Here is a 13,650-nt window from a genome sequence, read left to right as displayed (position 1 = left end):
TCATAGGGCTTGGTTCCAGGACCTGTGCTGGATACCAGAATCCAAAGATGCTCAAGTTCCATAGTCCACTTCCGCATCACTGGGTCAGCATCCACGGATTCAACCAACCGCGAAATTGTTTAGCGATGTATTTATTGAAAAAAGTCAGCATACAAGTGACTCACGTAGTCCCAACCCGTGTTGTCAAGGGTCATTTGTATATCAGTACAGTGAAATATTTTTCAGCAATAAAAAGGAATGAAGTACTGTTACATGCTACAACATGGATAGACCTCAAAAACATTACGTGATGTGAAGGGAGCCAGTCAGAAAACTCTACATACTGTATGATTCTATTTATGTAAAATATCCAGAATAGGTAAATCTGTAGAAGCTAATCATTGCCAGGGGCTGTTAAAAGGCTTTTAATCTTTTTTTTTTTTTTTTGAATCACTTTTGAAGTCACTGGTGATATCACTTTAAGCATGTTTTATCAAAGTAAATGGCATCCAGAAGTATCCAAACACTTAATTTCATTATTAACTGAAAATAATGCCTTATATTTACATAGCATTTTTCTGTTGTTAAAGCAATTCCATAGACTTCATTTCATTTGATTCCTCACAACAGCCCTGTTGTAACTGAACAAATTACAATTATTTTATTAAAGCAGTAGAGGCCCAAAGATGATAACTCATTTATGTAGGTCATAGATCTAGTACATGGTACAGCTAAGGTGATTATCTTTACTTTAAAAGAAATGAAGCCAAATATTTTTATATCATATCCAGAAATTTTAAAGACTAGTGGTTTTTAATATAAATTACTTTGAAACTTTAGCTGCTGTATATTTTATACTCTGAATTAGTTATAAATTGGGTTTTAAAGAATTTCCCTTAAAAGATAAATTAGACTCAGTTCTTTGGTATTGGAGATAGAGATATTGGAAATGTTAAAGAAAAAATGCATTCTCATAGTCCTTAGGCTCTCCAGAAAGTTCCAAGACTAATAAAAATGCCTTTAATCAGTCACTTACAATTTGACTGGTTTTAAGACTGGTCCAAACTTCAGAAGCTCCAGGCCAAAGCAAACACATTCACCTACCTTCTAACCTGTATACTGTGAAATCCTGTACATATCCATTCCCAAGGAAGGGGGAATATGGGCTGACTGGGAGTGGGTATGGGATTTCTTTGGGGGGAAATAAACATATTTTAAAATCAGATTATGGTGATGGTTGCACGACTCTGTACATATGTTAAAAACCATTGAGCTGTACACTTAAACAGGTGAACTTTATGGTATATAAATTATATATCATAAAACAGTTTAAAACACAAAAACAAAAGCTTCTCTCCATTCTTCATCCTTCTGGACATTTTTATGCAGAATTAAATATTGCTGGCCACTCACTGCTTTGAAGAGTCTTTGCTTCTTTGTCTTTTTTGGCACCATTCTATTTTGGTTCTTCTACTGTCTTATTGATTGTGAGAAGCAATTACTTCCTTCCCTATTTATTTCTTTCCTCTTTTGCAATTTTTTAAATATTGGAATTTCCCATATTTCATTTTTACTTTTTCCTGTCCTTTCAATATAGTTTTCTCTGAATCTAGCACAATACCTAGCTAATAGTAAAAACTCAATAAATTTTTGTTCAACAAATACCTGAATCCGTTGACTTCCAAGGCTAATCAATCTCCCCATTTTATATCTCTAGCCCAGGCTGCTTTTCTGAGTTCCCAAGTTATATTGCTTATTTATTAGACATACCCTACCTAGACATTATTAGGTATCCATGACATGGTTATTCTCCCCAACCATGTCTACTTAACCTGCATCATTTCCGTTAAATAGCATCTTTTCCCCTCATTGCCCTATTTTGTCACAAACCTCAATTGTATTCTCATCATCTCCTCTTTTCCTCACCTCCCATGTTGAATATCTCATCAAATCTTATCTATTCCACTTCAAATATGTCTCTGAAATCTTAGCCTCTACACTCCATCCCCACTGCCTTATTTTATATTGCTGTCATGTAACATACAAGGCTGATCATAAATAATCCTGTATTAAGAAAGTTTGGTTGTCTCTCTGTTGACTATAAGATCTAAAGGGAGCTACTTTAGTTAACTATGCAGTGACTTTTGAAATCTTGATTCTAAACCTGTGTTTCCTACCTTAGCTTTTGCCACTCTGAGGCTGCCTTGAAGTGATCTTTCTTACCCAAACTCCCTTAGATAGAAGTGCCTTTTTAGGTCTCCATAAATAGCAAAGTTCCTTTTTAGGTCTCCATAAATAGCAAAGTGCCTTTGCTATTTCTTCTGCTTGTAATGCCTTTTCCATTTTGCCCAGCAGACTCCTGTTTATCATTTAAGTTTCTTTTAAAAAGTCATCTTATTCATTCTTTAATTGATTATTTATTAAGTTCCTGCTTTGTTTCAGTTACTGTGCTTCTTGGTCAGTGAATTACACAGACACAAACTCTTGTCCTCATGGAACTTACAAAATAGATCCTCATTGAAAGCTTAATGAAATCTTCAATCCTCCCAGGCAGGGTTAATTAGGACTTTCATCATAGCTATAAGAGTATCCAAAAGAGTTTCTAGAGGAAATGGCATGTGAAAAGCTCACTGGCTTTGAAGTCCATAGACTCTTACTATTTACTACTGATGGATAAGACTTAGTTTCTTCATCTTTAAAATGAAAATATCAGTATTAAATCATGGCAGGGTTGTTGTGAGGCTTGGTGGTAATGTGTATAAAAGAGCATGATGTCTAGCACACAGTAGCCTAATGCAGTAAATGCTATCTACTTTAAAGTTGTATTATTATGGATATTTGATAATTTTCTTATCCTGATTATAATATAAAACAAATTCTAGGCTGAACCTAGCATAGTTTATTTGTATGTACCAAGATCTGGTACATAGTTGGCATTCAACTGATGTTTGGTGAATTATTTTTTAAATTAGATTTTTGGGGAAGGTAGAACAGTTTTGTGCAAATGGAGTGGCTACTGAGGTGAGTTTTAGGGCTTCTTGAATCCAACAATATCATTTATTTTAATTTTTTTTTTAGTTTTCTATTGTTAGACTTTTAACTGGTAGTATAATTAACACTAGATTTTTATTTTCTTGTAACTTACTCCTGGTAAAAATGCTAAGTGAATAAATAAATGGTTAACAGGCTAACAACAGCTAGGATAACCTTGGGATTATTTCTTGAATAACTGACTTTGTTGCAAAATTATATTTTTAAAAAATACCCAAAGTAATAACTAATTGAATGAAGATGGGTCACTAGTTACCTCTAAAAGCAAATAGAGAAATACACTGAATAGTACAACTGCAGAAGTTCATAACTACATAAAATGTAATTTTATATAATTAAATAATATATACGATGCTCTTACTGACTCAGTGTAATATAAACTCTCTATGTCAGGCCTCAATAAAGAAAGGATTCTGCTTTGGAAAGTGTCCCATCTGCTGGATTCCATACAACTGAAGGATCTTTTTCCTTTTTTTTTTCTTTTTTTCATTAAGACAGAACAGTGCATAGATCACCTGCATTTGATTTATAGTTGGTACTTGGTAAACAGAGGTTTTAGTTAATATTCTTTCTGTCTATCTGCATGAAGGCACAATAGATTTCAGTTTGTGAGATAAAGCATTCTTTTATATTGTACGATATCCGATAGTACCTGCCCATTATTTCACCAAGATTTATGCAGCAAGTGAAACCCTTCTAGAACTTAAGCACTTTTATCTTCTAGCTGACAGTGCACTGAAAATATTTACTGTACTTCTTTTATAGGTTACCATTTATTTAAGTTGTAGCTAATGTCTAGCATTAATTTTTAATCTAAAACTATAGAAGCAGAAGGTAGCCAGATATAGGAGTTAGAAAAACAGGTAGTATACAAATTTAAGAACTAAATATGAATACTAAAATTTTCTAGGATTTAGAACTTTTTTCTAGCCAGAAGAATTTATTACTGACTTCTCTTAAGGTCATCAAGATTTATCAGGTATTGTCACAAGAAAATAGGAAAGCTGGAAAATAGGAAATTTTTCTAATACACTTGAATTGTGACTAGCAATTCTTTTATTTTAAAAGAATTGCTAGTTTTTAAAACTAACAATCTTGTATTGATGTAGATCCAAGTTACATTAAAATAACACTAAATCCAAAGGGATGACAAGCATGCATATATCTGACTAATTTGAATAATGTGTCAATACATTTAGATTATGTAATAATTTGAATATTTATATAGCTACTACTCATTTCAGTAATTAATGTTGTTCTACTTTAATAGAATGATAGTAAAACATAATATACCTTGATAAAGTAATATGAATTTAACGACTTCAGTGAAATAAATGTTAATGTTTCTCTTTTGTTCTCAATTATTTTATTCTGCATATTAAATTTTGCCTGTTTTTTGACAACCATACCTATTTGTGGTCTGAACACCTTTTCCTACATCAGGGAAATACGAACTGTGTGACTGCTACTGATAACATCTGAAGAGCCTTGTTCTGTTCCCTATTCTGAAGATTAGATTTAGCTCGAGGAGAGAAAAAAGGAGCCTGAGCAAAGAAAGGAGAGGGGAGAAGATAAGGTGTTCTCAGAGCACCGTATCATTCTCATAGGGTGCTTATGCAGCAGTGCAAAATGAGCATTGCACAACTCCAGAAGTGCCATTTACACAAATTTTGATGTAGACAGTGCTCCTTCTAGTTGTGCAGTTTAATGACCATATAATAGAGCTCCGCTGTATTACACATTTTTTTGAATTCTTATTGTTTATTTTCACATCTGTCTTCTTCCGAGGTCAGAGACAGTATCTTAATAATCCTTGTATCCCTAGCTGCTGACTCAAGGTAGAGTCAATCATTGTGATTAGAAAGTATTTTAGGAGTCTAATTCAATATCCATCCATTCAACACTGTTAATAGGCTGATTAGATTGCCATACTTTCTCTGAGGAAAACTGAACTTTAAGAAGTCTTATAATTTACATGTGGGAAATAATATATTATTTGAACCGTTCAACTGTTAGAGGAAAATGTGGATCATCCCTTACTTACTGATTCTCTGTTTTAATATTTCTTCCTTTTCCAACTGATTGTCTTTTGGCTCTTTCTTATTCATTTGTTTTAGTAGATCAAATCAATGACCAGAGTGGGCCCAGGAGGAGAACAAATAGCCTATCTATTGATGCTTGAGTTGTATTTCCTTCTAAGATTTATTTCAACAATCTATCTGATTTTGTTCTTGTAGAACAGAAAGACATATTCTATAAATAAAAATGGCATTGTTTTATATTATTTTATGTAGATATAGCAATATGTTAAAGTTTTATGTGTACAGACACATAAATGTGAAGGTTTTTTAAAAAGTGGATAGATAATTAGATGATTTATGCTTAGACTTTGAAATAGACAATTAGACCTATATTGTCATTTTAATCTTAGACTTTGAAATTAGTCCAAAAAAAGGGAGAGAAATAATTAGAAAGAAAAGTTAGAGCATTTAATTTCAGTGACATCCTCAACTTTTCAAAGACAAATATATTCCTGTTAGTCAAAGGTTTTAGTACTTGGAGCTTGTATACTAAAAGGGGACCTAACTACTAGACCTTTTATAGAGAAGGCTTTATTTCCAGACCTAACAGAGCCTAGGCTTACATCCTGAATTTGAAAAGTTTTGGGGATCTTAGTTTTAATTATTAGTAGAAATGGATATAGGTGAAGTTTGTGAATGTGGCATCATGTAGTACTAATGTAATTTTTTTGATAGAAACAGATATATAGAGGTATAGGTATATAGTGGTCTAGATATATATTTCTAAGGTCTCAGAATAAGTGATTTCTCATCTTATCCATGCATGTATTCAGTCAAGAGTGTTTCTGAATACATGGAGTCTTTTAAATTTTTCTAGCCATACCATGGTGATAACTCCAAAAATATATAATAACTTATTTAGTTAATTCATAAACTTAAGAGTGTTGGATTGATTTCAAAAATTTTCCAATTTCATATCCTTTTTCTCCTAGAAGGGGCTTTTGGAGAGGGGGTGGCAGTATTTCCTAAATAAGAGTGAAATCTTTATGTGAATAATCAAAACTTATAGTAAGTTGATGATTGAAACCTACACACTCCCCTTTCCAATACTGTTTACAAATTGTGACTCATCTTCTTGGTGATGGAGCTTTATACTGAGACTGTATGTTGTCGGAAGGAGCAGAGTTGGGAGAAAACAGTGAATTTTTAGGTTCTAGTCTCTTTCTATGTAAATGACTTTAAACATGCTAGTAATTATCTTCGTCTGAAAAAAATGAGTATGCCTTTTTTTTCAAAGAACATGTGTCACTCTAACCATATGAAATTGGATGATAAATGCTATTTTTTTCAAATAAGGTTAATAACTCTTCCATTTTGAGTAAATTCCTTGACGGTTTGTATTCTACATCACCTGGAGAGACTTTCAAAAGTGTATTGAAATTGTTGTTTTCTCTAGTTGATTTTTGTAATCCATTCTAGATCTGTGATCTGAAATGAGTGATTTTGCTTTGTCTTGAGACTATTTTAAGTTGTTGTAACAGAAGGTAGACTACATGTCATGAGAAGATAGTCTGAGATGTAGTTTTGGGGGGGTGTAAAGATTATCATGGTGATGTATAGATTATTTGGATGGTATCTTTTTAATATTTTGGTTAGAACATTTAAATTTGAAGACAGAAGTACATAATTAGGGTAAGTAAAACTTACCTCAAATTTTTTTCTACTATGTGAACAATTTCTCACTTTCTAATGTATCAGTGCTTTTGTTTCAGCCAAATGTCACCATTGTGACCATTATTTGTTAGTGTCAAAGAGCACAAAAATAAATATTACAGTTCTGTTTCCTCCTAATTTTGATTATTATTCTCATAGATATTGTCTTTGAGTTTCTGGCAAATTTGTGACTGATTTTCTAATTCCTCTGGTTTTTCTACTGTATGACAAAAATTATTATACACATTCTTTAATAACCATCAGATTTGACTTCACTCTCGAGCATTATACTAGAAACTATTGTTACCTAATTTAGTAATAATTTTATAATAGCAGCTTAACATCTCTTATAATTTTAGTTGTTATCAAGAAGAATGACATCACTTAATTTGACTCAGAATTCAGAAGGATGGATGAATGAAAAATTAATAATTTACCACCTTTGCATAATACTGAAGCATAGAATATTAGAAGGATTGATGGCAGAAAAGGTTAACAAATTTGAGCAGCTTTTATTAGCTTTACACCGTCGTATGTTTGTGGTGCTGACTGAAATAGGCTTTGTAGGAGATCTCAGTCTAGGGAACTAATTACTTGTGCCGATTGCCGCACTGATGAATAGACCTTCATTGTATCATTCCCCTGAAGACGAGGAGCAGCCTGTGATTCACGACTGCATCCTGGCTGATATTTGATAATAATTTTAACAGATAAATGTAGGTAGGCAGAATGATGAAGTGCCTATCCAAGCTTCATGACTATCAAAGCCATACACATAACCATCTGTGTACCGCCTTTTCCCCACTCACCTAAGGAGAATTTTATATTATTAATTGAGTTCAAACAACTGTTTTCTTTTGCTTATATGTATCTTCTGTATGTATTTCTTATTTAATTTAAAAGAAATCATAATACTAATTTTCATTTAAAATGTGGACAGCAAACAAAGAAGAATAAAAGAGCTTTTTAATTTTTCTTCTCAAGGACTGCAATTCTTACACTTTTTTGTATGCCATTTAGATTACTTTATATTTCTTCCTCTTTATGCATGATCAAAGTCAACAAAGGAAATCTTTGCTATTCCCTTGTCTCCCCAGCATTCTCAGAAAAGAGCATATGATTCCTATTGTTTTTAAAAAATATCTTCTTTAAATAATGCACTATTTGTTATCTATGCTTTTATTAATCTGAGATAATTTTTAATTACTGAAGGACTTATTTACAAATCCATTTTGAATTTTTAAAGGTAGCATCTTTAAAACATCAAAATATGGGTAACTTTTATGTAGGTATTTTGGGACTATCAATTGGTCAAGGCTACTAATTTGTCAAAGCTGACAGGTACAATTTTATTAGCTCATGAAATACAAGTGAGATTTTATTTTGCATTAGTCATTTTTTGCAGAAGTTTTGATTATGAATTTTTAAATTTCATTATTGAAACTTAGAGGTTTTCGTGTTGTGTACCTTTAGTGAATAAATACATTCTGCGGAGATTTTTTTAAGGAAAATATTTTACAACATGCTAGATCACGATTAGTTAATACGAGAGAAAGTTGACATTTATATATTGCCATGTAAAAGATCTACATAGTTGGGGAAAATATAGTAGAACTTGAATTGTGTGAACCCTTTAAAAATACATTTCTAAAAGTATGCTTTTGATATAGCAATTATTACATATCATATAGCATGTAGTTTTTAATTAAATATAAAAACAGACTACATAAAACAGAAATCCAGTCTGATTTGCTTGAATATAGATTGCTGTTTCACTCTATAGGAATGGTTTATTTAAAAACAGTAAATGGAAAAGAAATGCATTTTCTTGTGTTGTTCTAAGCCTCAGGGGCTAAATGTAATGAATATTTTAAGAGATTATTTTAATTAAATTCCTGCACATCTAAACAGAGTAATATTTTATTATCACATGCATAACCATGTAACTGAGATATTCATTAAAGTTAACACTTTCTGGACCAAGAATTCACGGTATGATTTACTGACCTTGTGCAAAAAGGCACAAATTAGGAAGAAAAATGCAGGGGGACAGACTTTGATTAATATAGGTAATGCTATACCATATTTATAATAGCCTTCTCCCTATTCTGGTTTATAAATGCAGCCACAGAGAAAGGTGCCCTGCTGAGGCTGAAATGAGGCTGAAATCAGAGCACATGCCACTAGAGTGTGGGGAAACTGATCACACTGTCAGCAATTCATTTCAAAATGATGTATTTAGTGCTCATTTCACCTTCCAAGAAAAAGGAAAAGGAGTTCCTTAGACTGGAAGGTGATATTGTTATTTTCAAGGACATACCTAAGTTAAAGATTGCAGAAAGGGGAGTGTGAGGTGGAGGGAGAATTAAGAGGAATGGGAGGAAAAAAAAGGCAGAGCAAACAAGGAGAGCTTTATGCAGAAATTCAGTGCTACCACGCTGTTTGATAATTGCTAACATATGTGGCTTCTCTGTTTCATTGTAGTCGTCCTCGTGAGTTCTGGCGCCTCGACTACTGGGAAGATGACTTGCGGCGCCGGCGACGATTTGTGCGTAACCCTCTAGGATCGACACATCCTGAAGCGACACTAAAAACAGCCGTGGAACATGGTCAGTGTATAAACCACTCCTTGCCAATAGCAGCAGGTACAGTACTTGGTAATGAAGAGCATAACTTCATTACTACAAGGTACTGTAAAATGGTCCAGTGCCACATTTCACAGTTATTCACCCCAGAAACAGAAGTTCAATTTTTTATAGTTAGTGTAGGGTCCTATTAAATTATGGTGTCAAGTGTATTTATTTATTATGTTACACATGCAATACTTACTTAACATAGACCCTTTGTTTCAGAGTAGGGAGATAAAATATTTCTCCTTTTAAGTGACACATTCAGCTTTGAGTAAATTAATCCAGGATGCCTGTCTTAAATCCATGAATATCAGAAAGACAGCATTTACAAACCAAATACGTTTCTAGGTTCTGTTGTGTGTATATGGTTTTCCCTCAACCATGGTATTTTAGCATGAGATGATGAAGTGGGAGAGCTGGTAATAAATGTCCAAGTGCTTAGATACTTTCTGAGCCTTGATTTGTAGATGGTTGTGATAGACGCCTCCTGGAAAAAGAGAATAGACATTCTTTTCATATGTTCCTGTTCTGCATCATTTTGTTATCAGAGCTTAACAAAACATTTTCCCTTTTTGGATATAATGCATAGCACTGTGATTCAGTTTAGGTAGAAGCCTGATGAGCAAATTGGAAAAACTGAAAAAGTCCTTTGGATTTGATAATATACTCTCTTTGATCATAGGGTTTCACATAATGTTTTATAATTTTTGAAAGCCAATTAAGATTTATTGATCATGGGGAAAATGTACCTCTCCATATTAAATTGTTTTTGATTTTATAAAATAAATATTGGTTAGTTTTAGTAAGATGAGAAATAGTTTTAATTTCCCTTTTTCAGGGTATTAGTTTAACATGCAGCAGCTTATGGTTAAATGATAGTATGTAGTATACAAAGTAAATGTTAAATTACTTTCAAGAAGGATATTAAGCATTTAGATTACAAGTCTGTGATCTTAGGTTTGGCCTCAGTCAGGCAGCTTAACCTCTTGCACTCAGCCTTAAAGAGCCATTTCTGGAAGAAAATGTCCACAATATGTCATCAGATATAACACCAAATGTGACATCAGTCCTTTAAAATAAATGATCATACAGAGAATAGTCAATAACAAAGTGATCTAAAAGCAATAATAGTTGCAGGGCCCTGCATCTTCAACTACAGGAGGTGGAGAAGGAGAAATAAGATGTAGAATTAATTAGGCCACTTTTGCTTTTAAGGTTCAAGTACTTTTTACGTGGTGCTATACATTTCAGAGTTATATATCTATTTTTATTTTTCTTTCATTTTGTTTTTGTTTTTTTGGCTTTGGTTAATGACCCTTACATTGAAAAAAATTAACCTTTATGTAGTTTTATTCTTTTCAGTAAAAAAGATGTTACCATATGCACTTAAAATTTAATAAGTATCTTTCTGTCTTATTAACTGTCATTTAACATTGAGTTGTGAGTTCTGAAGTCTATGAATCACAATACAAATAGTTTTATGAAAAATTTTCCTTTTATAGCTGGAGAGGGGGACCTGGTTTCTAAAACTGCATATAGGCAAATTGTTAGTCCTTTATCCTGAAAGAAGTAGCAGTAACTGAATTTAAAATTCGTTGTATAGATTTAATACAGAGCTTATTAAAATCATTTCAATCAAAAATAGTACATTCAACTTTGGGAAATTATAGGATTTTTCATAATGAATAAATTTTAATTTTGTTGTTGAACTTTACCTTTTAAAATAACATCATGTCAACTGTTTTAATGCTAACAGTCTGATTTTAAAAAAAGATATTTATTAGCAATGCTTACTGTCATTGAATACTTAAAATCCTGTATAGGAGCAGATTTCACTGTAATTACTCTAAATAGTAATTGAAAGTTTAATGTAATATTAATGATATCTATGTTTTATTATGCACTTTTAAATTAAGAGAGAGAAGTAAAGTTTAGCATTTTATGTAATTCCATTCTATTTGATAATATTTTATGCTAGTTTCATAATGATTAATATTTAAAGTACTCTGAAAGATTAAGAATATAAATTTAAATCTGAAATATATTTTTAAAAACTAACTAAATGTGTAGTAGATGCTTCCAATTAAGGGATATGTTATATTTAATATAACATTTTTTGAAAAAAGGTAAAAGCTCTAACTAATCATATTTTATATACTTTTAATTTTAATAATAAAGAACTATTAGTTTTGGAACTCAGCACACAGATTGTAGTGTGGTATTGTTTGATGTCGGCGTAATTTATGCTAATACATTAGGTAGGCGAAGAGCTTAATTTTTTAATGTTTTATTAATTAGAGTATCTTGTAGTTGATGTTCAATTTTAATTTTGTGTTAATTGTAAAACTTTTTTTTATCCTAACTTAACTACAATTAGGAAGCTAATAAAAATAAATATATTAAGAATCAAGAATGCAAAACAAAACAGTGAATGTGATCAAAAAGCATGTGAAATTAGAATTTATCGTGGATGAATACTCTGCTTCAATGTTGAATTTGAATAATTAAAATAGATATTACTGAGGATAGTATGTCAGTTTCATACTATTTTATGACTTCTCACTTTTATTTGTAATTGATTTACAAATCAGGACAGGAGACAGGACATTTTGAAAACGCAGAATCTTAAAACATCACGAACTATATTATTATTATCAAAGGAGGACACCTAAATAGAAATACTGTTGGAGATTAGTTATGTAGTTTAGTAGTACAAGCCGTCTATTTTATAGATTGATTTGATTTGAAGGAAAGCCTCTGGTGTAAGGGTGGCAGAGTAAATACCTGAAGAGTGATGTTCTCTGTTCAGGCGATCAATACCAGCCCCATGACTCTACTTCTGGCTACCTTCTAGTTAAAAACAAATTTTTTAATTCTGACAATTTAATTGCCCTTCCCAAGTTCACATTAACTTGCTTGGGGAAAAGAGCTTCAGGTAATTTTTCAAAGAGAGACCCTCCAAAGTGGTTATTTATAAAAGTCATTTTGTAATGGGAGAATTCTTTAACTTTGTAGAAACTGAGTCATATTTTTAAATTAAAATTAATACTTCCTCTTATGATTAAATATCCTTTATGGAAATTAGCAGCAGGAAACAGAGGTGCATATGTGATTCTTGAGGGCATTTTCTCCAATTTTGTAGTTTTAAAATTTATTAGGAATCAGTTGTAATGATTTGTAACATTCTCCTAATGCACAGAGACCAGTTTGTCAGTTATTTATTATCAGAGCATCTTAGATCTGAAAAGAACCTAAGCCTAAAGTCTAGTCTAACTTTATTCTTTACAGATAAGGAAACTGAGGAAACAAAAGTCCAACATAATTCTTGGTAGATATAGAGCTAAATCCCAAGTTAACTGATGACTAGTCAGATTTTCTTATCATTGTGCTATGCTGTCTTCTAAAATTCATTGTTAAATATAATGGGAATTTTTTTTCAAATTAAAGCCATGTAAAAAATGTTTTAAATGGTGGAAAGATTGATTTTATTCCAAATGCTAAAGCAGTTTAGCACTAGAATCCTATTGAATTTAAGACTTTTTTATTTTGTAGAGAATGTGCATGCTAATAGAAGTATATGAGGAGTATTTAACATAGTTTTAAAAGTATCTTGCAATCACATGGAATGATACAAGTAACTCATTTGATTTTCTAGGAATGACAGACCATGTAAAGATCCTAAATCATGTCATTCTCTCATATCTTCAATAATGCCAGATACTACTGCTTCCTTCTTAGGATCAAATACACTAGGTTCTTTATCTAAAACTTTTGAGAAACCTATGATCATTAAGAGATGAACTTGGCTTGTTCTCCTAATTATCCTTTGTAGTTTCACTAATTTTTCTAGAGTAAATTTTCTTGACCTTGGAAATTGCATAAACTATAAAGGGGAATTAGTTGAGGACAATAGTTGTATATAAGGTATTCTTTATGTGTCATGTTCAGAATAAACAGTTATGGTATGTACTGCACGTCACACTAAGTGGACACTCATATTTATTTTATGTACAGTTGAGGTCACTTTGTTATCCCAGTAGTTATCTTTTTTTTTTAAATTAACAAAGTGGCTAATTCTTAATGTATCAATTTTTTTTTACTATAATACGGGCTATTGATAATTCCAGTTCACTTGCACAGTGGACTTCTAAAAAGGGATTTATATATCATAGGTAGAACAGTTTTCTGTGTTCTTTTTTCTGTTTTAATTTTACTTACCTAGTCTGTGTTGCATAGATAAATCAACTCATGCCCAG

General features: G+C 31.9%; 1 protein-coding gene across 3 annotated transcripts in view; it reads left to right on the top strand.

The window, feature by feature from the left end:
• The window catches only part of LRBA (LPS responsive beige-like anchor protein), an 808,478-nt gene that overhangs the window by 488,318 nt on the left and 306,510 nt on the right, over window positions 1-13,650 (top strand). For all 3 annotated transcript variants that reach the window (XM_081242275.1, XM_081242274.1, XM_081242273.1), the window contains exon 38: window positions 9,249-9,373. In XM_081242275.1, coding sequence (XP_081098401.1) covers window positions 9,249-9,373 — 125 coding nt within the window. The remainder of the gene's footprint in view (window positions 1-9,248; window positions 9,374-13,650) is intronic.

Source organism: Mesoplodon bidens (assembly GCF_964165515.1).
Source record: "Mesoplodon bidens genome assembly, chromosome: 1".
Lineage (NCBI taxonomy): Eukaryota > Metazoa > Chordata > Mammalia > Artiodactyla > Ziphiidae > Mesoplodon > Mesoplodon bidens.
This window is presented reverse-complemented; position numbering and strand designations above follow the sequence as displayed.